Below are 25,542 nucleotides of genomic sequence, written 5' to 3'. Positions count from 1 at the left end.
TGTTTGGGTGAAGAGCATGAAGGACCCAACCAACTCCCAAATGGCTGAGGTTGGCTAGGTGAGTCACGCAGTGTCAAGGAGCACCGGACAGGAGCAGAAGAGCCCAGGTTCAAGCCCCTAACCTCATCCTCGCCACCAGCACCAATTGCCAGTTTCCTTGTTTCTTCATGGGCTGCTAAAGGGCACTCCAGTTCCCCAGGACCAGGCCTGGTGAGTCTCGTCTAACAGTCAGCTGCAGTAAATGCGTATGAGACCCAGTGACACAGAGGAGCTGCTTTCGGCAGGGTGGGTCACTGCCCAAACCGAGCAGAAGGAGGGCTTCTCTGGCCTATCAGTTATGGCTGCTTCCCACAGCATTTCCCATCAGCTCCCAGCCACCAGCAGTTTAGAGATGCTAACTGTCCAAGCAATGCCTCAGAGACATTTCAGCAAGTAAAAAGATCACAAGTTACTCAACACAGTCCACAAAGCCTTTCCCAGTCACTGAGTTTAAGCAATAGTGTAGATGAGGTTAGATGGACTGAACCGCAGCATGCCCAGCATTAGCTACCCCGAAGGACTGTTTCTCATAAAGGAGATACCATGCTGAGTAATGAAAGGCCTCCCTTCTTTCAAGGAATGAAAATTTCATGAAGTATGCTTGAGTTCCTTCCTCGCAAAAGGATCTGTTGCTACGTGAATGGGGTAGAGTCTGGGGAATAGATCCATGCTATCTGTCTCCTGATGTCTTGGGAACAAAAATACTTTAAAGCTGTATCTGGAATATCTTGTTTAGAGTCTACACCAGATGAGACTGAGTTTTTGATGCAGAAGGCTGGATGAGATGCCTTGTACAAACCTCTAGAATATATCTCTCTCTCTAGAACCACCTTGCTAGCTCTAGAAATCTCCAACTATCATAACACTGAAATATGTTTTTTTTCTCCCTTGAGCACCAACTTAAAATTTCAGAAAATCAAGGATCTCAATAATATTTCATGCAACATATACATATATAAAAACACTCATGTTCCTAATGGGTTGGACTTGATGACCCCTTCCAATTCAAGTAATTTAGTGGGAGCATGCTGTAGATTTCCCTAATTACCCAGAACTTAGTAGAACTTAGCCTTCCAGAGTATCCAGATTTCCTCCCTGCAGAAACAAAGGTGATGGTCAGCATTGACGTGTGCCTGTGTCTCACCTTGGTTTGGGGTGAGGATGCCACCAGTCAGAAGCACCTCCTAGGTCAATTAGTTTACACATAGCTCTCCAAAAACAATTGGGACAGATTATATTTCTCAGCCTCAAAAATACCATGTTGCTATATCACCCAAAGTCATGACATGGGCAGGTACTATGTAACAGGCACCTTAACTGAGTCTAATACAGTCTAAATATTTCTAAATAGGTCCAAGACTCTTTGATCTGGGAGATAAGAGAACAACATGATTCAAAAATGGAAGTTAGGCGCTTCAAAAAGCTGAAGTTAGGCCTGGCAACAGCAGGCAAATTTTTAAGAGTGGTAACGAATAACCACTTAATAATGCACGTGATGATAGATTCTTCCTAAGTTGCATCAGACGTAGTTTTGGGGCTTCTTTTTCGCTTCCCATGAAGATCTGCTGAAAGGTCTGCTGACCACCTTATCTTACATCTCATTGGGTTCAACTTTTTCAGTACATTGGATGATTTTTTTTTTTCTTAAATACCCTTAAAATTTATTAGTTTGCTTACAGTGTACGTGAAAGTAGAAAGAAACAGCTCAAATCATGCATTTATTATGAAACTATTTCACTGACACAACTGCGTTTTTTTCCCACTCTTTGCTGGTGCCCATCTACACAGCTGTACCCATTGGTCTCTTATGCCACTTGTCTCTACATTGCTTGATACCCTGTCACAATTTATCCCTACTCATTAGGTGTTGATGAGTGGGAAAGCAGCAACAACGTAGCTAAATCCCCACTTCTGTCATTACATATTTTAACGTTTCACAGCTTATGTCTGATCTATTACTACTGCACACTTTGAAAGGCTTTAGTTAGAAACTACATTTGAGTTAAAAATCAAACCATTATTTAGGTAAGTATCTGTACTTTTTCCTCTGCGTGTGGCATTGGAGGGAGTATATATAAGGACAGAGAAGCTCTAAAGCATGTTAAAGCCTCTTATTTCCCATTTCCCGCAGACCCCTGCCCTTCAAAGTCTTTCTGCAAATCTGAAGGAAACAAGGCAGGGAAGAATGCGTTTTCTGGGGCACGGGGTCTGCGTAGGAACATTGCGCCTTTGTTCTGAAGCTACACCACAAAGAAGTGGGCATTGTTCAAGCATGGCAAAGACGATTAATATGCTGCAACGTCTTAGGCAGGTGAGCTTATCCTACAGGTGGATCAAGGAGTCCAGGTGTTTGGAAAGGTGTCCCCTGCCTCCTCCAAGGATTCCAAAACCACATACTATTTTTGGAGCTTTTTCAAACCACCATGTTAAAACACCTGGGCTCTCTCAGCTCCTTCTGCTAGATATTGCCACGGGGGAGTATTACATATTCCTTATGCATGCCTTGATATAATTCACAAAAACAAGTGATCAATGACAATGTGAGAGCCAGGCATTCTCAATTAAGATCATATCAGCTCAGAAACAAGTAGTTTTTTTCTTTTATTCCTGCCAATTCTTAATTAAAACAGGTAAGTAAATACATAAGACTGCTGAAATTGAATTTGGAAAGGCTGAAATTCCCAAAGACAAGCTGTTATTGACATGTTACTGAAGAAACAAAATATTATTCACATTATGAATCTTTACTTTCAGCTTACATAAGAAAAGATTAATTTCTAGCCAAAATAAATCTTGATCTATAGTTCTCCCTGAGTCACTTACTTAGTGAAATGAAGCTTTTAGATCTTCACTGTAACAATAAATAGTACATTTGGAAAAAAAAAAAGTCCAAAGCATGAATTCAGAAGTTGAACTGACTGTAACTAAAAAGTCCAACCTTTGCTCATCTTTAGAAACTGTTCCTGTATCTCATCCACCCTTCTCCTCTTCTGAGACTTTCACAAAATGCACCAGGACACTGAACTGACCCTTTAGTTAATAATTTAAATCACTCTTGAGACTGAATATGGAGATTCAATATAAACTACTGTTTATTTTTCATACTAAATAATGGGAAGGATCAGTGATTATACAGTTAATGTGTCCAGTATAGCCAGCAGCACTCCAGCTGCAGTTGGCATGCCAGTCATCCTTCAGCTATTGCTAGCTCTTCCACCATTACTGCTTCTTAATGCTGGGATCTGTTTCTCAAAACTTTCCCTTGTGAGATAAAAATCACACGTCCCATGAAAGAGCAACTCAAAAATCTTGCGTTTATCTAGCATTCTGTGTTCATGCTAGTATCTGCATCCCTTTCAGTTCAATATATCTAGATTAAAGACACATGTCACAGTATTCACAAATACCTCTACAAAGCCTTTCAGTTGTTTTTGCTGGCAACTCATGTTTCCCTGACTCCTTCTCTTTCTTACTCCAACAAAGAGGAAAAAAAAATTATCCTAATTTATCCATCTTTTTCCTATATATTTCCTTACTGCATACACTTAAAATTAGCTTCACTTTCCAGATAAGGTTTCTGATCAGTCAACACAGCATTCCCATTGCTCTGTACCTAACCACTTGCTCTTCCATCTTCTCAGTGGACTTGACACCCACGCACTGAGGTACGTAATACACAGGAGGGCTCCTGAATAAATTACCCTCTGTCCAAACATGCTACACAGCAGCAGCTTGCATCCTAGCCTTCAGCGCCTTGCTTTTGCAACCCGCAAGCTTCATTCTTCAGTTCCACAAAGTTCAGTACAACTGTTATTATAAGATGGGGTTGATTTGAGGCAAAGGCACTGGCCATTTCCAAATCATGCTTGTTTGTTTTATTTCAGCATTCACTGTTCTGCACACACACCACTGCAAAAAAAACAAAACAAAACAAAACAAAACAAAACAACAGCCCAGGTTTTCAGTGTCAGGTTTGTTTGGGCCCCAAGGAGAACCCCTCCCTATGCACCTGAGTCTAAGGGCTGACTAATGGCCCTGTTCATCAGGAGCAGAGTCGTTGCCTCTGCCTGCTGCCAGTTCTGAGCACTCTCAAGAGAAACTTAGTGGTTCATTTGCTTCGTACCCAAACAAGTGGTAGGTGCCAGGTGTTACGAATTTTCTGTAAAACAGGCTGAATAGACAGGTGGTGAAAGCTGCTGACAACACAGAAACATTTAGCTTAACCAAGGCTTGGGAGGATCATTAGGAATTTCCTGAAAGACCAAGCAAAAGTACGCAATTAGGCAACACTTAACAGAGGAATGATTGCAGATAAGTGCAAGGTGTTGCACGAGAATGGAGAAGAATAAACAATGTTCTGGGTGAGTGTGACCTCTTCAAAATAAGAAGCTGATTAAAGGAAGGACTGCAAAATGCCTGCAACTGGGTGTGTGGGGGGTATAGTATACAACACCTAAGATCTTTGCCTTGTTGTCTGTAACTACCATGCATAAAAGATAACAGCAGTTATAGAGGCTACCTTTGGCTTGAATTCATCCCTAATACAGAAAAGCCTGGTTCAGACTCATTGCACTGGGAATGCAAGATAGAGAGATTCCAGCTCTTTGTCAGGCAACGTGTAGATGAAAGGTGACTGAGTTTGTCTAATGGCCGACCTTTACAGGCTACTCTCACTGCAAATTGGAGCCCACTGCTACGCAGTGCTTTCTAAGCTGTCAGAGTGATTAGCATATATGAACTCTAGCATGTACAGAAATCATACTACTATTCAGCGCTATACAGGCTAAATAAGGGTTTAGAAGCCTTCAAAAAATCCTTGCAATTAACTGTAAATTCATTGAAAACAAAAATATTATAAGGTACGCATTTTAAAATGTATAGCTGAATTACAGTTCTTTGACGGAAGAAATAGAGGAATTTAGTTGTGGGTAAAAACCCACATACATGCGCATACATGGATGGGAACAGCACCTGCATGCACACCTATTGTGATTCAGATTTGAAAGGCCATGAGACTGGATGCCTCCCAGCACAAATTGATGGCCAGCTGGGATCAAAATTCTGACCTTCGTGAGCTACCACCGAGCAATTGTCCAGGTGAACTGTTGGAATTGTCACTTCACTGATAAATCTGGGGCAAGCCTCTAATTAAGGCAGTACACTGGAAGAAACAGAAATATATTGTACTGTTCGAAATTATGAGGTAGAATCCCTGATTGCGTTTAAGTCAATGGAAAGTTTACCATTGTTTCCAAGAGGAGACAGAATTACAGCCCCAAACCCCATTATTTAGAAGGCTATAATACTCCCCCCAAAAAAGGGTTAGAAATATTTAGATGCAACAATCAAGTAGCTTTGTGATTCATGTTTATTGAATGTAACCATACAAACTGTTAGGTGTAGGATCCTTGACATTTCTTCTCAGTCCTGCGTAAATACCACGTTCTGCTCTGGCCATATTATTATATTTATCTTCCTTTAATGCTCACTTTTTAAGGAGGTGCTTTTGAGTTGCTTGGCCCCTAGCAGGGAGGGATACAGGTCAACTGAAAAAAAAATGTCAAGAAAGGAACTGTAACATTAAGGAATTTTTTTCATTCTGTCTTCCTAAAGCTCCAGTGTGGTTTCACAGGTTTCTACCTGCTTGCTGCTCATGTTCAGCATGAACATAAAACCACCAAAAGAACTTCCTGGATTTTAATAATGCTTGAGAACTGGGTCAATACATGCTGATAGAAGCACTTCAAATGCATACACCAGCACGTGCCACAGAAGGTGGGGGGCAGGGGGGAAGAATGAACAGGGCTTCAAAATTGCAGTAGTGGTGATCTGTAATGCCATTTCAACTTCTGATTTTACAAAATACATTGAGTGGTGTGAGCCTCCAGTCCCTGGGTAGCAGGGGGAACCTCTGCTGTTTCCATGCCATGGCACAGAGTCACAACAGCCTTCGGAGGTCCTTCTGTGTTGAGCAAGGCTTGGGCCCTTTCCTTCCAGTCCTCTGCTCTTGTAAGGTGTTTCAGCCTTTCTGAGAGCTGGGAGACCCTCTGCCTCAACCGGCAGCCTTTATCAGCAGCTGTTAATGTAGCCACCTGGCTGCACTTGGAGTAGTCACTGCTGTCCATCAGCTCTCACACAGCAATTCACTCGAAGTGCTGCTCCTCCGAACACAGCCAGCAAACGCAGGGCTCAGGGGCTTCAAAATGTGAGGCCCTCCAGCCAAGCCGGCCTTCCCGCTGCTGCTTTCTTGCAGTGTTACTCAAGGGCTCTCCTGGCTAACCTAGAGAAGGAGACAATGCCTGACTGTATCGGTGCCGGTCCAGACGGATGGCAAGGGATGAGCAAAGAGCTCTCCTATCAAGGGCAAAAGACATCCACATTGCCAAGGAACTGGTTGGGGGCAGTGATGAAAAGACATAGATGGATAACTTGAGGTTAAGTTCATACCTTTAAATTGCTGTCTCTACCCACTGGCACCTATTTCTGCCTTGCGTTTGGCAGTCAAACTCAGAATTTGCACTTCTGACAGATAAAAAAAGGAAGTTAGAAACAGTTAGAAACACATACAATTGGGATTTGAGAAGAAAGGTTTGGGGAAAGGATGGAGGGATGGTTCAGTGGAAATGGAGAAGCCAGGGAGACATTGGGAAAAAGAGGGCAGGAAGAGAGAAAAACCCATCAGGAGCTATTCATCCCATTCAGAGGAAATTAGCTTAATGATTCAGTCATTCTTTTTCTGGTTTTCTGTTGAATAATAATGGAAGTTATCTTTCAGGCTTTTCCTAAGGCTAGCATGATACCTCTTCCTAGGACACAAACACCCACGGGACACAACATGTCACTCTTACTTTGTGTTTTTTCATTTGACAGCTTTGAAACTAATTTAACAGAATAGTTGCCAGAGAAAGATATCATGCAATCCAGATCAGCCATGCGTACTCTTCCAATCCTATATAAAATCACTAAAGGAGCTTGTTTTTCCTGGTTGGGCCGTAGGTTTATGTCTCCATCTCAGAAGCCAGCTAAAAAGAAGCTAAATAAAACTTAGCATACTGGATGAAATGTGCAGAATAGCAAATCACACTGTTCCTTTAAAAAATGTCCAATTTTTCTGACCATGCAAGCACCATTAACCTGGGATCATTTTTAAAATTGAAAATGAAAAGGCACAATAAAGTACAGGCTGTTCCCATTGATACTTACTGCTTGCTTGCAGTATGCAAACCAGAGAACGTAAAGCAACTCCTATGAGAACACGAATACCATCTTAAACAGAATATGAAACAGCAAGATGTGTGTTACAAAGCTATATTTCCCATTCCTTTAAAAAATAAAAGAGAGAAAGAGACAGACAGGCAGTGATGGAGAAGGAGAGAGAGAGAGAGAAAGGGAGGGAGGGAAAGGGGGGGAGGAAAAGAGAAAGGGAGAAGAGGGAGAGAGACAGAGATGGAAATACAATGATGCCAGGAATGCTGAACGCTTTGGAAGACCTTCAGAGAAGATGAGGAAAGTTAAGTACACAGAACGGAAAGGAAAATACGCAATTTTCCTTGATAGAAAGGTAAGGGGAAATACGTAAGCTGAGGGCTAGAACAAAGCCAATACCCTCTTAAATACTGCCTGGGGGATATAAATGAGATGGAAAGCAAAGCATCAGCCTCGCGTGCATTGTGCTAGCCCAGCTCGTGCCTTGTAAGCAGGCATTGCTGTGAAAGCTATGTCACTGTTAACTGGGACGTGACTCTCACAGTTTTTCTACTGTGTTAGTGCAATGAATGCAACTCCCGACAATGAAATCCTGAAATACGGAGTCACTCCAGTTCTTTCCTCAGGGACTAATCTACTCAAAGTCTGCTTAGCATATACGGTAAACAACCAGCCAGCCCCTGTGCATCGTATTTTCTGGATATAATCTTACGCTCCTTCAAACTCATGTGGCTGTAACTTCTTTCCAGGTTCTTCTTTCTCTGTCTTCACATGCTTCTTCGTCCTTTTCTACTCCTTGTGTTGTTTTTCTCCTTAGTCTCCCTTTCCTCTCACTCTTTAGTATCTCTCAGCTTTGTTGGGCTTATTAACTTGCATGTTAGTGTCTTAACTGTCTATTCCGGATTAAATTTAAAACTAAATTAAAAAATACGGCCATTCAAAAAGAAAATGGAATATGGAATGTGGTATTTATGCTGTGATTTTTTTCTCCCATCATTCTGTCCTCTGTTTTCCTTTTTCTCCCCGTTTTCTCCCATTTTACCTGTCCAATTCAGCTGCTTTTTGAACACATACATCTATATTCCTTTTTACAGCATCAATTGCAGTAGGATGCTGATTTTTATTTAAGTCAAAGAGTAAACTATATAGAAAAAAAGATTACCTGAAATTAATCTGCAAAATCTGAAAATAATCTGCAAAACAAGGAAATCATCATATTCTTTTAAAAATAAAAGGGATCAATAAAAAATCTATTTTTCAAGTCAAAGAATAATTTACTGCTGGTAATGTAAATTTATACAATCCCTCTGAGACTGAATTTTCCTTATATCATCAGTTACATATAATCTCACCTGGTGCTAAAAAGAAATTGAAGGAAAAACAGCACTAATTTTTATCCTCTGTGACTACCAGAAGATGGTGTGTTTTAAAAGGTCTCTCTGGGTGGTTGCAATGGCAGCTTGTAGAAAGGGTCCGTGAAGCCAGGCAGCAGGGTGAGCACCGCTCAGGTCCATCCCCTGCCAGGCTGCACAGGACAGACAGCAGGCAGGGACAGACCCACAACCGCTCTCTTTCCTTTCAGCTCCAACCCACTCCTTACACAACTGTCCCCCGTGCACCACCATGCTGCACTGGACCCAAACTCCCCACGGCACATGCATCTTTCCATGGGCTGAAGGAAACTAAGTTCCTCGTTCTGCTGCCTTACAAATCGCTAAACTTGGGGCTGGTGGGTAGCACTCTTCTAGCTGAAGTGAGGGATTAGCACGTTTGCATCCAGCTTCTGAAAATGACCCCCATGCAAATACTTTGCATGGCTTTATTTCAAAATATTAACTTCAGAAAAGAAGGTAAAATTACACTTAAGAGTCTAAGGATATAGGCGCTAGATTTTCACACAGCCTAAGAATGGCATTTCTGGACTACCCTCATGAAGTTTACTTTGGTGCCAGCAATTTACATCACCTGATGAGTTCTTCATCTAAACAGAAAAATGACTAGGTAAGATCTCTACCGCGGGCACCCACTAAAGGCTGTGTACCCATGGCACAAGGCTAAGACGCCGGGCTCTGCCCCAGGCTGCTGCCTGGACAGCCAGCCCATGGGGAGGCAGGAGGCAGACCTGAGAGCTCAGAGGGGATGAAGGACCTCTCAGCTCAGCTCCAGCCAGCTCCCCAAAGCTGCTGCGGCTATGATGTCCTGCCCATCTCCATACACATATGCTGCCAGAACAGCCAGTGGGAGCTAGCAGAATTACTGGGTCCCTAATGTACCTTGGGGCCCAAATTCCCACCAGTAAATGCAAATACGGGCCTAAATTCTCTACTTTTGACTACACTGAGATGAACAAAAAGTCCAAGCAGCTCTGCTCTGCCCTGCCCCACACAGCAAATGCAAGTGGCTATTCTCTGACACCCTGACTCTGGCACCATGCAGTGTACACCATATGCCCTTCTCACCCATGCCACTTGAGGAGGCGACAGGCAGAATTACACCCTCAGTGACGTCATTTTCGTTGCTTGAAACTCAAGATTTTTTCAGACTTAATATCTACATATACCCAGGTTGGTTAACACAAACACACCAATTGGAATTTCAGATTTATACAAAAAGTCACTGTTTGGCAGTTAATTGGATAATACATGAACACTGCCACAAACTGTTCTCTTTTGCAAGCAAAGGCAAATACACTATTTTGTCCTGCTGGGAGGACACACAGAAAAGGATGCTGCTTTCTGAATAGCAGAGATACGATTCAAGCAAATAAAAAAAAAAAAAAAAAGAAAAATCTATATTCTGTCTGTAGGACCAGCTGAAAGGGCATCTGGAGAGGCAAACACAATGTAGTTATATATCACCAGTAGTTGTCAAGGTAACTACGGGATTATGATTCCAGTCTAAAAAATCATTTCATATATCTTCTAAGATAGTGGTCTTCAGCCAGCCATTTGAGATCATCTTAACTGGAGGAAGATTCTCAGGAGAACTGCTCATTATGTCAGCCTTCTAAGACATGCACTGGTTCTACACCAAATAAGCAGATTTTTTGACATCTCTCTCTTGTTATCTACGGCCTATGGTTTCAAAGCACAAGGCCTTCATGGCACTGGAGATGTGCTTTGCCTTCTCCATTCAGAAACAAAGTCTTGAAGGAAATCCCATTTGAGGACTTCACTTAGCCTGGGACGAAACAATTAATTTTGCATCATCTCAAAGCAAAAAAAAACCAACAAAAAAAAAAACAGATTGATGGAAAGTAGGCTCAGACTCACACGAAAGAACTGTTTTCCATAAGATGTTTCCATTTTGTTGCAATTTTTGAAACAAAATCTTGTCTTAAACAAAATCTTTGCAAAATTATCTTAAAAAAATAAAAGGAATTCCTTTTTAGCATGCATTTGCAAATCAAGACAAAGCATCGATAAGCAGCAGCTTATTAATTCAAGAAGATTGTAAGGTCTAGATTCTAAAACAAAGTTGTCTTTGATAATACAGTAGTCTGGGACATAAGAAACCCAGAACGAGCTGCGATGAAAAGCCTTTGGTCTGGATTAACCTGAACACAAACTACCACATTTTGAGTTAATCTGTTCTACAGGCAGGGGCACTCTCCCTGCTTTATTTTGCAGATATCACTGCAAAAATGTTTCTTTCTCCCTTTCGCCAATAAACACTCCCATCAAAACAGACACATCTCTAGGAAATATTCTCTCTTCATGAAAAATTGTTCCAATTAGTGCTATGGCATTTTTGCATGGACTGACTTCTAAGAGTAAAATATAAGCTAGGAGAAAGCCTGTAAGATTTTAGGTTGGAAAATAAACTTTTCACAAACCTCCAGTTTGGAAGCCCCCAACTGCCATGACAAAGTTTTGAAAAGGGGAAACTGCTTTTTTCCTTATACTATTTTTTCCTTTCCTCCCCTCCAATATGTACATCTCTTTTTTTTCTCCCCTGATATGCCATCAAATACCTAAAGAGAAAGAAGTACAGGCACCGTACCATTTAAATGAGATCCATGTTCCAGGAAGTTTAGTAGCTGTAAATTATTCAAAAAAAGTGCAAGTGTGTGAGCACAAGTGAGATTGGAGTAGAATGAGAGGAAACACAGAACAACAGCAGAACAACAGCATCTTGCCCAGAGCCGTGGAGATCTCTCTCCCACCACAGGCCCACACACTTTCCATGCTTGGGAGGTAAAACACTGACAAGGATTATTTTTCAGCTAGGTCAAACTAAATGTTGGAAAGATGATTTGATTTATTTTGTCTCCTCAAGTCACATCAGCTGTGAAGAGCTACTCCTTCCAAGCAGCCTGAAGTCAACAGTAATCTTGGTAAGAGAAGACAGTGGCAGACATGATGTTAACACTAAATAAGGACTAAAACACAGCTGACCATTATCTTGGGGAAATTAATCAGGTGCTGGTAACAGTTCGCATCATCTCGTCCAGAAACATTGCCTCTATATAAGAGGAAAAATCCAAATCTAATGATTCTCATGTTAGATGTTTTGCTCAATTCAAGAGTTTATCAGTCTCCTTAGGAGCAGTTCTTTTTCTTCTTACAAAAAAGATTTTCTAGCACCAAGAAAAGACTATACAAAATGCTCTGGCATTACACATTTCCTGCAAGCCTTTAAATAGGCTGAGAAGGGTTCCGAAGTGCACATGAGCATGCTAACTTCCATTCAGATTGTGAAAATGTGGCAGAGATGTCATGCGTCACGCAATCTTGAACACATTTTATGTGAAACTTAGATTTTAAAAATTTAGGTCTTTTAAAATATATTACTCTATGCCCTGCATAGAAAAATATAACAAGAAAGGCAAACTGCTCCAGAGTCATGGGCAATATTTCCTTGCCTTTTCAAACCGATTATTGCTCTCAGCATCAGTGTTCCTACACTCCTTCCCTCTGTTTCCACAGAATGGGTTTTTTACCCGCACAGATGGGATTTTTTTACACTGCTCTGAAGTTCTTCTCAAATACCCGTTTCCTAAGACTGCATGACGGTCAAATTATTTCTGTTCTTACCACTGTCTGCACCTAAGAGTCTTATTGTGGACATTGTATGAACACTGATACAATTCCTTGAAGACCCTGCAGTCCAGGAATCTGTATATGTTACAGTATTTGTAGTCAGGACTGGACAAACGAAGCAGACAGGGTTTCACGTGGTTTTGGCTGCTAAAATTTCATAGACTGACATCGTTCCAGGGTGACTGAGGCTGTAAGGCAGCTCTGGAGATTGTCCAGCCCCAGCCCCTACTCAAGCAGGGCCACCTGGAGCCGGTTGCCCAAGACTGTGTCCAGATGGCTTTTGAATACCTCCCAGGATGGAGACTCTACAAACTCTCTGGGCAACCCGTGCCAATATCCAATAGCCCTTATGCTAAAAAAGAAAAAAAGAGTTTTCCTATTTTTAAATGGGATTTCTTGCATTTCAGTTTGTGCCCATTGCTTCTGGTCCTGTCCCTGGGCACCACTGGGAAGAGCCTGGCTCAGAACTCATTTAAGAACTGGGACATCTATTCAGAGCTTCGATTCTTTTCCATTGAAAAATGGCCTTCAAAATACAAGTTAAGCATGGACACACTAGTGTTGGCCCTTCAGAGGTGCAGAGGCTCGTCTCTGGCTGTACTCCCTCTGGAGCCTCGCCGTACTGCTGCAAGGATGGAGCTGACAAGGAAAGACCAGCACTGCCCGCACGTTCAGCTGGACCACAGTCTGTTGGTTCACGTGCAGCTCACACCTGGAAGGTTACGTGCAGAGCCTCTAAGTGCTTCGAATACAGGCTCTGCTTTTCCCATGTTTACTTCAGGTCACAAGTTCTCTGTGCTCCTGGTAGCTGGATCCGTAGCGCAGAAGCCAATGGCATTTGCACAGAAAATATTCTACTTGTTATAAGCAAATTAACTTCTAAAGCCCTACATGTAACCCATGGAAGCTAGGACAATATAAAGTAGATCTTGGGAGAGCGATATGAAAGCATTCCAGAGAGAAAACAAATTGCCTTTTTGTTGGCTTTGTCTTTCAGTATTCGCTGGCAATTTTCTTGAGAACAGACAAGGCCTGGAAATAGCTCACGCAACCTGCCTGCAACTACTGTTCAGGCCGGAAAAAATAATGGCATACTATGGGAGGTGTCAAACCCAGGAGCACCTCTATCCGGCCACTGCTTGACACCATGGCTCTACAGGTACATAAAAGAGGATCAAAATCCTGTGAAAGGGTGAAATAGGTGCTTTTTCAAGCCTTGCAGAGGCAATTTCATTTTGAAGTTCCCCTTCTCCAGTTTCCCTTCAGTAGGGCAGCACACTCAGCAAAATCCTAACCTCAGAGCTCCAGTCCCATTAGTCACACAAAGCTTCAGTGATTTACAGTCAGAAAAACATTTCAAGACATCTGAAAGAACTTTGTTATTCTGCCTACAGCTACACCTGTGCACTTCTTTGTCTCTAAGTTTCAATTAGAAATAATTTAAATAAGAGAAAATCATGTTTCCTAGTGGCAGAGCCTATTAATGAAATATGTTTCACATTTCCAATGGAAATGGGAATTTAGGAAACTAAGAGGCAGAGCTTGTGCCTGCATTATGAATGCATTTTATGTTTGAAAGATGTTATCTCCATCTCACTGTCCAGATCTGCAGCTCATCTTTAGCTCCATGAACCATATTCGTCTTGCTCTTAATGTCTGAATTGCCACCCTGTTAACATGACAACTCAATTTCTAAGGTGTCTTAAGAAACACAAAAAATAGGGGATTCTCTATTGTTTTAAATATCTGTAAGCACTGAGGGGAAAGATCTTATAACACATTACACTGAAAGTCAAAAGGAGAACAAAAAAGACACAAGCAAGCAGGCTTAATGAACTTAGCCATGTTTTTGCATCAAAGTATTATGTAAAACAAAGAGAAAAACAGGACAATTGATTTGCAAACTATTCACCTAAATGATTTTATCAGAGAGCTCTGGAGATACCTTTCTGTGGATTAAAATCTTCCCTGCTTAATACAGAGCAACAAGTCACCAACTTTACTGGGTAAGGGACATAAGTGCTATGATCACAGAGAAACTGTATCAGCCCCTGCATTACTTTCTTGGACTCTAGAAAGCGGTCTTCGTACCTTGAGCATGTGGAGGATCCAGTCCTTACAGACTTAGATTAAGTTTAACACATCCAATATTTCTCAAGATTCAAATATTTTCATATGGCTTGAATATACTTGATATAACCATAGATGAGGTAACGGAAAGAAAAGAAATCTTAATGTTTAGACAGGGTTCTTATATCTGTCATCAAGTGACAAAGCAGAAGAGCTCCACAGTTCCACGCAGGGTCCTGCAAAGTGGCGGACTGTCAGATAGAGACTTCTTTACTCCTCGCTCATATCACCACCCTAGCCTAGCGTTCAGTTGCACAACTCTAACTGGGGGCAGTCCTTGATCTGCCAAAGCTAAGTATTAGAGATCATACACCAGCATGAAAAAAGAAACCACGTAGATGGAAACGGCACTGTTATTGCTAGGAAACTCTTTAAATCAATCCTACAGGTCTTTCAGCATCAGCAGTGGTAGAGAAAGTATATGCCAATGGCACGATGTGGTAGAAGGGACAAAGTAGCCACATCAGGTCTTGCCACAAGCTCAGGATGTTATGCTTTTACACCTCAAAACTACACCATGAAAAGCAAATCTGATGCAAGCAAGCATAAACTCACACATGCTTATGCACACTTAGAGAAAATACATCTCGACCACAAATATTTTCTACTATTTTTGACCGGTTGGATGATCACTTCCATAACAACATATTTGACATACCATGACAAAGAAAAAGTCCCGGGTGACATTTCTGCATGTTTTAACAAGGCATCAGTCTTCGCTGAACTGGCTTACACAACTCTGGCCTGTGTGCTGGGAATACCACCATTGACTCTTGGGGAAAAACAAATCTGAACATTTGGGAATTTGGGAACTCTCAGCAGCTGGCTTTCTCTAGCCTGCAGGGAAAGCCAACAACAAACAGGCTGGTACAGAGCAGAAAAATGTGGACTGTTTTATTAAAATTGGTGCCTGACATACAGCAAGCGTCAGTGGAGTAACACCCATGAGTTCTTCTGCAATTATGCTTGGTACCTATTGGCTAGATTACCCCTTCTTCTTTTGGGTAAATTCTTCAATCTCAGATCTCTAATAACAAGGAAAATCTCCTTGCTCGTTAGGAGGTTATACTGCAAAAGGGAGCAAGAGACCTTGTCATCTCCTTATTCCCTGGCTGAGCCATATGTAGCACAAACATCCCAAGAGAAAGCTCTGGGAAAAAGCCAGGCTTGGCTTATTGAATGCACGTGAATTGCAGTGTTTTTAAGGTGATATCATTCCTCCTACTGCTTGGTCCACACGGTCTTGATGTGGGTCAAACTGTAAATGACACGATTCGGTTGCCACCGTGCTAACCTCTGCATTCCTCTGACTCCGAGGGAGAAAGTCTCTTCTTCCTTTCTCACCTGGCTTCAAATGGAAGTCTCATGAATGCTGTGGATTTAGCGTGTAGTTTTATAATTGTGGTTTTATTTGAATTGCCGCAAAAATGTTGGGTGAGATTAAACACAGGCTTCTTCTTTTGAAGAGGTCTGCGCTTAATATGGCTTTTACACCCTGTTTTCTCACTAACTTTTAATTTTTCTCTCCTTTGAGTCTCGTTGCAACTCCAGCTCCTACTCTGCAGTTGTGAGAGCCTTTTCTCGGTACTGTGCTGAGTGATATTTATGCATAAACTTTTGCTAATTGCTGATTCCATTGGCATTCATGAACCTATGCTGGAATGAATGAAGCTTTCATTCATGTTTATATATTAGTTTCCAACATTTGTATGTTTGTAATCATCAGGCTAAAACCAGCTTTCATTTGCAGAGATGTAAACTGAGGGTAACTGAGTCAGGAGATATACTCTGTTATGTTATTGGAAAGATTTTTTCTAGTATCATTGAAAGTTGAGTTTATCACAAAAAAATCCCAATTCCATAACTCTATGTAGTTTGTTCAGGACTGCTAACTAGTTATGGCTACATTAACAAGCAGTTTGGATCAACAGAAGTCAATCTCTAGAGGTCTTTTTGTGCTGGGGACCTCACACAGGCACTTCTACAGGTCGCTGGGACTCTTTAGTTCAGATAAGCTCTAAGTTTGCTGCTATGCACTAATTCTCTGTTACTGCTGCAGCTCACCTCCCAGGCTAGTTCTATTCAAAGAGAATCCAGGTCAGGACCTGTGGTGCCCTCCCTGATGCGAACCCACACTCAGCAAGCGGGCAACAGTTGAGCGTTGCCTGAAAAGCGCTCTCCTGATCTAACTAATGAACGCACTAACACAAACACACCCTATGCGTAAATTACAGAGACTTACACAATTAGAATATCTCTGTGGCAATCCCTAGCCATCAACAATTTTCCCAGCCATATAATTGCTACTATTAACAACACAAGTTCCCAATTTAACAAATGGAAGCAAGATAAATACCCACATCATCCTGGCTTCTCCCAGCTTTATTATTCAGAGCATAGCAATCTGTTGCCCTTGGTCTTTTGGAAATAGTGCCCATGTGATAATTTTAATGACAATGCAGCACTTCTTCTGGTCTATTCTGGATATCTGAGGGCTTTGATTCCTTTATCATGGAGGAAGTTCGGATGGTCAAGTGAATTGGGTCTGTCATGCCCCAAGGGCCTGTACCTTATTTTCTTCTGCTCAGCTGCCTACCTCTTTCCTCACTCTTTACACTTGGCAATAGGTAACTCAGCATAGAGACCAGAAACCAAGGAGGGCACTTAGACTGGAATCGATCAGGAGAGAAACCAAGGAGGTTTCTGGTGTAGCACCATGGGAGAGGATGGGTGGTAGGAAGAGGTAACGTGATACATTTGCTTAGATTTTCTGTGTCCCTTAGCATTGCTGCCTTGTGGGAGACCAGCCACAACTGCCTACCTCTCTAATACTCTACCATTTTTTGGCATTGGCTCTGGTTTGAATGCCTCCAGCATGGGAAACCAGGCTTCCTGCCTCCCTGTATTCAGAAGTTTTATCAGTCCTTTCTTCATGTCTTGCCATGCTGCTGCAAAAAAGCATCACCTGTGTGCATAACCTTTTTATTATTATCCATTATCCTCCTCTGAAACTGTTAACACGTTATTGCTGATCAGCTGCTTCATACGAACAATTTATGTACATGCTTTCAATCTCACTTGTCCCTGAAGTAAATGTAAATTATGTCAAGTAAAACTGCTTACCCTTAGATAGCAGACAAAGCCTCAAACAGACAGTGGGCCAAGACACAGAAGGATGATATTGCCTTAAAAACACTGTAATTACATGCCTTCAACAAGCCTGGCCTTTTCCCAGAGCTGTCTCTGCAGATGTTTGTACTATGTATGGCTCAGCCAGGCAACAAGGAGAAGACAAGGTCTCTTGCTCCCTTTTGCTGTCTAACCTGCTAATGAGCAAGGAGATTTTCCTTGTTATTAGAGATCTGAGATCTGGATAGCAAACCGATGGCGCTCGCTCAAACAGTTTGTCCATGGTAAAAGAAGGACAGCTATATTGTCCCAGTCCTTGGTAACGCTGGCTGTCCAGCAATACTGTTTTCAGTAGTTCTCCTTCAGGAGTCCAATATTCCAGATGGGAACAGTTTCTGTAAGCAGTTTTTTCATATGGGTCACAGAAAATGCTTAAAAAAAAAGGTCAAAATAACTGATAATGTTTTTACACAGTGACTAAACAGATGTTGAACTGTAGCCTTTGAAAAGGTGTTACATTTGCACAGCTTAGTCCTGTTCACCATATCTGCACACACATCCCATTACAAAGTGATATGCAAATTCATCGATAAGCAATAACACGGGACTGCTGCGCAGGCTTGCACAAGTCCTTTGTACAGCATAACGCACTTGCAAATACAAATATCCCTCAATCAGTGAGAAATTCTGAAAAGGTGATACTCTTCCAGTTCATTTCGTTTTTAGGCCAAATCTATCAGGACCTGAGATTACTAAAGCCTCCGCCATTATAATTAAAATGAGGAACAACTTCAGTCAACTTTAGATACAATTTCAGCTTTCTCAGACTGTTAGCTGTATCTTGATAAAGTTTATAACTGAAGGTTAAAGCTTACTTCGTTCAGAAAAATCAAGACAGACTGGGGTGCTAGAAAAGTCTGTGATCACACATGAATGAGAAAATAAGGCAGAATCTGGTTTATTCAGCTTCACGCAGGTCACATGATGTAACTAATTCCAAATCGTTTTGGTCTCTGTACAGAAACTTCCAGCAAAAGATTTAAATGATGTGATAATTGCCTTTTTCCTTTCATGATGCTTCTGACTATGCCTTAATTTATGATGCTTTTAACTAGCATACATGTATCCTGAGGCTATGATGGATGCACATTTATTTAAGTCAAAAGATAAATCTTAATGAAAGGTTTTCTTAACACAATAATTAACGTATTTTGATCATCATAACAGTAATTATTAGAGGCACAAAACCAGAATCAGATCTCAGCAGAAGCCATGAAGATCCTAAATAGGGTGGAGTACCAGCACTGCCCTATTATTTTGCCAAGAAATGATACATCAAAGTGGCAGCAGTGAATCATCAGACACTACTAGGAACTACGCCCAGTGAATCCAAGAGATGGAAATATTAGATGCGCTAACCTCCATCATAAATTGCAAATTATAATCGCACAGCAGATGATATGCCTTTTCTCATAGTTACCAAGCTATGCTCTCCTTATGCCTCTCCCAACACAACTGCTCATCAGATTAAACAATGAAACCAGAAGAACCACAAAACCATAGGAATTTTGGCTTGATATTAAAGGTCCATCTATTTTTAAGAACAGAGTTTTATTTTGTGAAGGATTATAAGCTCTCACTACATATCAAATAACACAATTGGGCAGCCCTGTTCTCTTAGAAACCTCTTTAAAAAAAAAAAATCACCTTTTTTGTGGGATTATACACACCATGAGATGCAAGGCCAGCAATGAAAAAGAGCACACCCACTCTTACCTGCTGTCATCTTCTCGGTAGTAGAAATGACTAGTATTCTGATTTTCTGCCCACCTATTAAATCAATGTACCCATACACACGGGCAGGCAGACTGCAACTTGCAGCCAGCCCTTTTGCAATGACACACAGTAAAGAAGTCAAACAAAATTGAAAGCATTAAAAAAACCCATCCTACTAATTTTTCCCCTGTGTCAGATGTACTTTAAGAATTAGTTTCCCCAAACTAAAAAAGTTTAACAACATACAAGGGGACCTTATATAAAAGAAGATGCCAGCGAAATGACAGGAATAAAGAGTTACTTAAAGAAAAGGGCATAGTATGGTACCTTTTCCAGTCAAAGTTTCTTCTTGTATTTTCCTCACCGCTTCTTGGCCCTCACTCTCACTGTTTCCAGCTGTTACAATACAGAAAATGGGAAATTAGCAATGCAATCAACTTAAGGACAGTGAATATAAGCATGCCACTATGAAGGGCTAACCACCATGTAAAACCAGTATGAAGTTTTACATGAAAAGGCATGATTCATTACTGTCAGGCAGCAGAGGTTTTCAAAGAGGGCTCTACAAATGCACTGCTGTTCACACGAGTTCTGCCTGTTTATCTCATTTATTCATACAAGATAGGACCATCTGCTGGCTGGACCAGCAGAATTGAGATGTGAATCTGTGAGCCAAGTGAATTATATCACATGCAGATTCTACAAAAGATTCACTATAGGTTAGAGTGGATCTCCCCTCACTTTTTTTCCAAAATGAAGACTTCCACAGTTGGAGGAAAGGCCCCACTGCTCTGGCCCAAATGCTCAGTAAAAGTTTTACTAGTGCTAACATAAAATGTGATTAATCATCAAATAAATGCCTTTTGTGCCATTCAGCTTAGCTGGACAGTTAATAATTGTCTGACATTTTTTTGGCAATTTTTTTATAATAACTTATATGAATGGAAAAAACACAAGCACAAGCAAAATATTGCACTTGGTAGTACGAGGTAAATTTTTTAACTGAAGTTTAGCATTCCATTTATCCATCCACAAACATTTTGCCTAGCATGACACATCAAAAAACCTATTGTTTATTATCTAAATTGGATATACATACTGATATCTCTTATGAACTTCATGAAGTTGCTTTCTTCTTTTCCTGATTATATAAACCTCTGCCTTGATTTCTCTTCAGGCTTTATCTTGTGCTCCTCTACAAGTAAGTGTGCTGTCCTCTCATTCACTTGTTAGCTATGCAGCAGAAACTTCAGTTTTTCCACTTTTTTTCTGACATTTTTTTAGTAACAGGGAATCAGCTCTATCAAAGACCAGTAAAGAATTACAGTGTCACAGAGTAAGTTGAAGTTGGAAGGGACCTCAGGAGGTCATCCAGTTCAACCTCCTGCTCACGTTAGTTGGTACATGCTCGTATTTAAGATGTTAGAACATGCTTTATAGTGCTATTGAACTGGATTCATTTGATCTCACAGAGAATGTGTTCAAAAAGTGGGAGTAAGCCCTCCGAGACAGATCATGTGTCATCCATCAGTTGCACTAGCTGAAGGCTCAGCGCACTAAATGGAGATTTTTGGGACAACCTGACCACTTTGAGGAGGTAGGCTAATGCATTCGTTTGAGGATGGAGTTTTTGCTGTGCTTCTGCAGTAAAAAACAATGATTTGCAACACATCTTTGTTTTCATGATATGCAGGAAGACTCAATATTTACATAAATGTAGCCAAAATAAAGACATTTAGCATTCCAGATACTGGAGAGAAAATAATTCTCACATAAAACCTAGAGTCATACTAGTCTATAACTGTTCTCTATAAATTCCATTAACTATGGGATTATATTGCTCAGACTGGCCAAGAAAGAAAGAAAAGAAAAAAAAAAAAAAAAAGCAAAGCAGACATTTGCAGTATTTTCTTCTTGCTGTTGTTTTTTTCCCCTTTAAAACCATCCACCCTTGTACAAAACAGAAACATTCAGCTTGATGCTAATTTCCAGATACAGATGCAGTGTCAACAAACAAACCCTCCAGTGAAACTGCCATTTCTGGGGAAACCTGTGCACAGGGGTTACAGGCAAGGGATCAATTTTCCTCACTGTTTCACCTCAAGTGATGTACTAGAGTAAGATTTCAAACTCAGTGTGTTATTACACCGGATAGAGTTAGGCTAGAAACAAAAATACTTTGGTGCCAATTCTGTGAAGGTCTTATTTGATTCCTCTTTCATTCAGCACTCCTCACGCAGAGAACAGGCTTATTAAAGCCTCCAGTGTCTTGATTTAACTCTCAGTATGTTCACTTAATTTGTTCTTTTAAAAGAGCTTGTGTTCACAACAAATTTTAATTTGCTTTATTTTGCTGCTATATAAATGGTTATTCATTAAAGCTCAGTGCCTTCCAAATGAGCTCATTTTATTCATATTTGCATATTTTTCACTCTAGACCACTGGGAAAAAATAATTATTTTGCTAAACAGTCACTTCAAATGTCTGTTTCCAGCCTGATTCAACAGAGAGTTTAAAAATGAGATTCAGGAGGCTGGAGTATCGCAAAATTGAAATAGCCTCAGTGAAAGCTGCTACTGTAATAGAGACTTTTGAAATACTTCTTTCAAAGACAATCCTGTAGGAAAGAATAAAGACACTGAACAAATGACCAAAATCCTTAAAAAAAGTTCAAAGACATACATATCAGAAAGATACCATAAGACTGGGAGAGTAATCTTTTGAGTTAGCTTAAGGATGCTTTAGTTAGCATCCCTTTGCTGAGGATGGGTGAGAGAGGAAAGGGACATTTCACTGTTGTACTGCTTCTCTCCTAGTACCTCCTTCTGGGATCCTCTAAGCAAAGCAAGTGGTAGGCATGAAAAAGAACAACCTCCATTTCAGTGCTACATTAATTATACAAAATTCAAAAAATAATACTTTTTAAGTCATGAAGCTAACACAATCAGCTTTAGGTTGGGAAAAATCAAAAATAATTTGTATCTTCTTGATGAAGATGGGTCACTAAAGCGCACGACCTTCAAGTGTACTGAACTAAAGAGGGGGACAGTTTACTATATGAGGGTCAAATTCTTAACCACCATCAGCTGGTTTAGATCCTCAGTAGCATATTTGTAGTGATTCTTCAAAAAAGTTTGTGATACACAGGAGAATCCTGTGCCTGGGCTTTTTGCCAATGACTCACCATAATTTCCATACATTCGACATGCCAGAATTTATCCATGCCAGAATTTATCCATTTTAAGCGCTAGAGCACCTGTAGGGTAAGATCTGCCTGCTCTGGATTCAAGTGGTTTGGAGGGAAGGATAAGAAAGAGAAGACAGACCATGTTTTTTATGCAGTGAGGGAATCTGAACAAAAGCTTTGAGAAAAAGGGATTCAATGTCTTGAGAGCTTACATCATCAAAGTACCCAAAACCATAATAATCTTGCTTTTCATGCTAAATTAAAGTGTCTATTGGGAACTCAAAATAGATATAGTTGTATCAAGAACTGTTTATGCAAGGTGTTCAGTGCCCTATCTGATGTTTTTCTTCTACTTAGTCCCCACAGAATAGTGAAAAATTCAGGTGAAACTGATTCAATAACAATGCTGACTACAATCAATTCCGAAAATAAAACTAATAACATAAAAATAAATTCAAGTCTGAATGGATGCACCTGTATAAAATAAGATGTCATTTGAATGGCAGGAAAAATTCTAACTCTTAGTAAAATACTGAAACCCATGTTGCAAAAAAAAAAGATGGAAAATAGATTTAAATACAACTTTCAGTCAAAAAAATTGACTCTCCTCTTCAACATTCATCTACACAAACGCTACAAGTCAAAGCAAGATCTAAAGCCACCACAGAAGTACATAGAAAAGTTCTTATCAGCAGCAACAGGCTTTGGATCTTACCCTGAAGGTCAGGCTCTGTCATCTTAATCACTTAAGTAGAACCTAACTCTGAAAGTTATTTCAGGGCTTTCAATAGAATTATCACAGACCATTGCTCAGCCTGAATAAGGATGGCAAAAACACAGCCCATGGAAACCCAGCATGGCTGGGAAACACTTACACTGTCGTTAGTTACGGAGTCCTGATACATCTATACGTAATCTTTATACAATATTTTAATTTCTTTGAATGGGAAAATCTCTCCAAAAGAATAATTGCTCCTCATGCTCATAATTTATGTACGAAATTAATCCTGATAAAAAAGCAAGATCTTTTCCAATTGGTATTTTGCAAAAATAGGTATTTGCAATCTTGACGTTTCAAGGGAACGTACTGCAGGGCATTATAAAGAAATTTAAAATAGTCTATGAACAACGGATACAGCCTGTAAAGCTTAAGGTTGCCTGGAGAGAACAAACCCACAAGTTTGAAAAGCCCTTGCTTATCAAAGTTAGCAGGGGGAGAATTTCCTGGCTTTCAACAAGATAACACAAAAACGAAACACAAATAAAAACATTTTGAGATGAACACCAAGAAGATGCACACCACCCAGGATATGGTGGTCCAGAGAAACACGCGACCCCTCCAGCCTGGAGCCCAAGAGCCACCCTGTGTGCCAAGGCACCCCTCAGCCTGCGATTAAACCCCGCTGCAGCAAACCCCAGGAGGGGAGGCAGGGGCGAGCTGCCTGGCGGCAGGGCAGCCGTGCTGGCACATCGCCTCCCAGCCCTCCCCACACACCCCAGCCTCTGGCAAGTGCGACCCTCTCATTCACCAGTGCCTGTGGAACCTGTCTACCTGAGATAAATGCTCATCCCTTGTCTTATTTAGCCGTAATTACATATCAGTTAATCCCTGAAATGGTGAACAACTTTCCAGGGTTCGCAGCCTGCCCTATGGCCCTCCTCACTCCCCCCGATCAATTCAAATAACCCAAGTTTAGAAGCGGTGCCCATAAACTAATGCATAAGTGTGTTACCAGGAGAAGCTTGGTGGTATGGTAATAAATTCTGTATAAATGTATACCATTTGATTAAGGAGTTGTAGAGGGTGATGGTTAGGTGTCTTTGTGGAACAGAATATAAAAAAGATTCTAACTGGAAATTTGAATTAAGGTGCCTCCTCAGAGTAGCATAATCCTCCTTATGGTTGAAGGGGAACTGATTTCATTGGAGCACTAGCCTGAAGACAGGGCTTGCAAGGGCACCCAAAGCCTCAAGAGAAAAACAAAGTCCTATCAGCTGGTGTTAATGAGGATTATGATTTTGTGAGTGTGCACGGCACTGCACAACAAATAGCATGTGCCTAAGAGAGAGGAATGACTGACTCAAAAAGCTCTGAGGATGAGAAATTTGAACTCAGTACAATATGAGTGTTTTTTTAAATAAATTGATAACGTCTTCAATTAAATAAATAAACTTCATTTAGGAAAAAGGAGTATAGATCTTGTGTCTCACCCATAAAACTTTCAAGTCATGAATTTGTTATTCAATAAAGCCAGGTATAAGGATGTGACCTGGTATAAAAAAACCATTGAGACAGCAATACAAAGCTTCCTTATGTCTAGAGGTACCACACGTGCTTTGTCATTCAGTTCATCACACAGCAGCCACAATTAAATACATGCCTTTTTGACATGAAAGGCAAAAATATCATTGCAACTGTTCCTTTGAGAAGAGAAGTAAAACTGAGTAAGGAGGAGGACGTTGGTTTGCAGAGAGAAAAGAAATCATCATTCTTGCCCTAGGTTTCAGCAACGCAGCTGTTCCAACAAGTTAAGAATGGCCCTGTTTACCAAACAAAAAACACATCAAGACAAGTGCCCCGTTTCCAACAATAACCCATAGCAGGTGCTTAAGGAAAAAGTATAAGTGACAGCATTAAGCCTAGCAGTGACGTTTTCCAATACACCCTCCCAGCAGCAAGAAGTTTCAGAGATTTCCTGAATCCAAGGTCATGCCTAGCCTCTCAATGAACCTACCTCCACTACTTCATCTAATTGTACTTTCAAGTCATTCAAGCACTTGGCCGCAACAGGGTTCTGGGACAACAAGCTCTGTGATTTAGTGACACACTTAATTACATTAAAAAGGTTGTGCTTCAGTGGTGGTTGGTTTTTTTGTTGTTGTTGTTGTTGTTGGATGTTCTCTACTTTGTGTACAAGACAGAGAATAACCACTTCTCATTCACTTTCTCTATACCAGTCACAACTGCATGACATCACACCTCAGTCAGCTGTTTGCAAGTGGAAGAACCTTTGTTTATTAGCACAGAGCCAT

General features: G+C 40.8%; 1 protein-coding gene across 3 annotated transcripts in view; it reads right to left on the bottom strand.

The window, feature by feature from the left end:
* DHRSX (dehydrogenase/reductase X-linked) overlaps positions 1–25,542 on the bottom strand; it is a 168,835-nt gene that overhangs the window by 98,490 nt on the left and 44,803 nt on the right. For 2 of the 3 annotated variants that reach the window (XM_087757176.1, XM_087757178.1), the window contains exon 3: positions 19,650–19,718. The exons of the other annotated variant lie outside the window; for it this stretch is intronic. In XM_087757176.1, the coding sequence (XP_087613302.1) occupies positions 19,650–19,718 (69 nt within the window). The remainder of the gene's footprint in view (positions 1–19,649; positions 19,719–25,542) is intronic. 3 annotated transcript variants of the gene reach the window in all.

Source organism: Nipponia nippon, unplaced genomic scaffold, assembly GCF_047370975.1.
Source record: "Nipponia nippon isolate SJK-2023a ecotype South Korea unplaced genomic scaffold, ASM4737097v1 scaffold_2, whole genome shotgun sequence".
In the NCBI taxonomy this organism is placed as follows: Eukaryota; Metazoa; Chordata; class Aves; order Pelecaniformes; family Threskiornithidae; genus Nipponia; species Nipponia nippon.
This window is presented reverse-complemented; position numbering and strand designations above follow the sequence as displayed.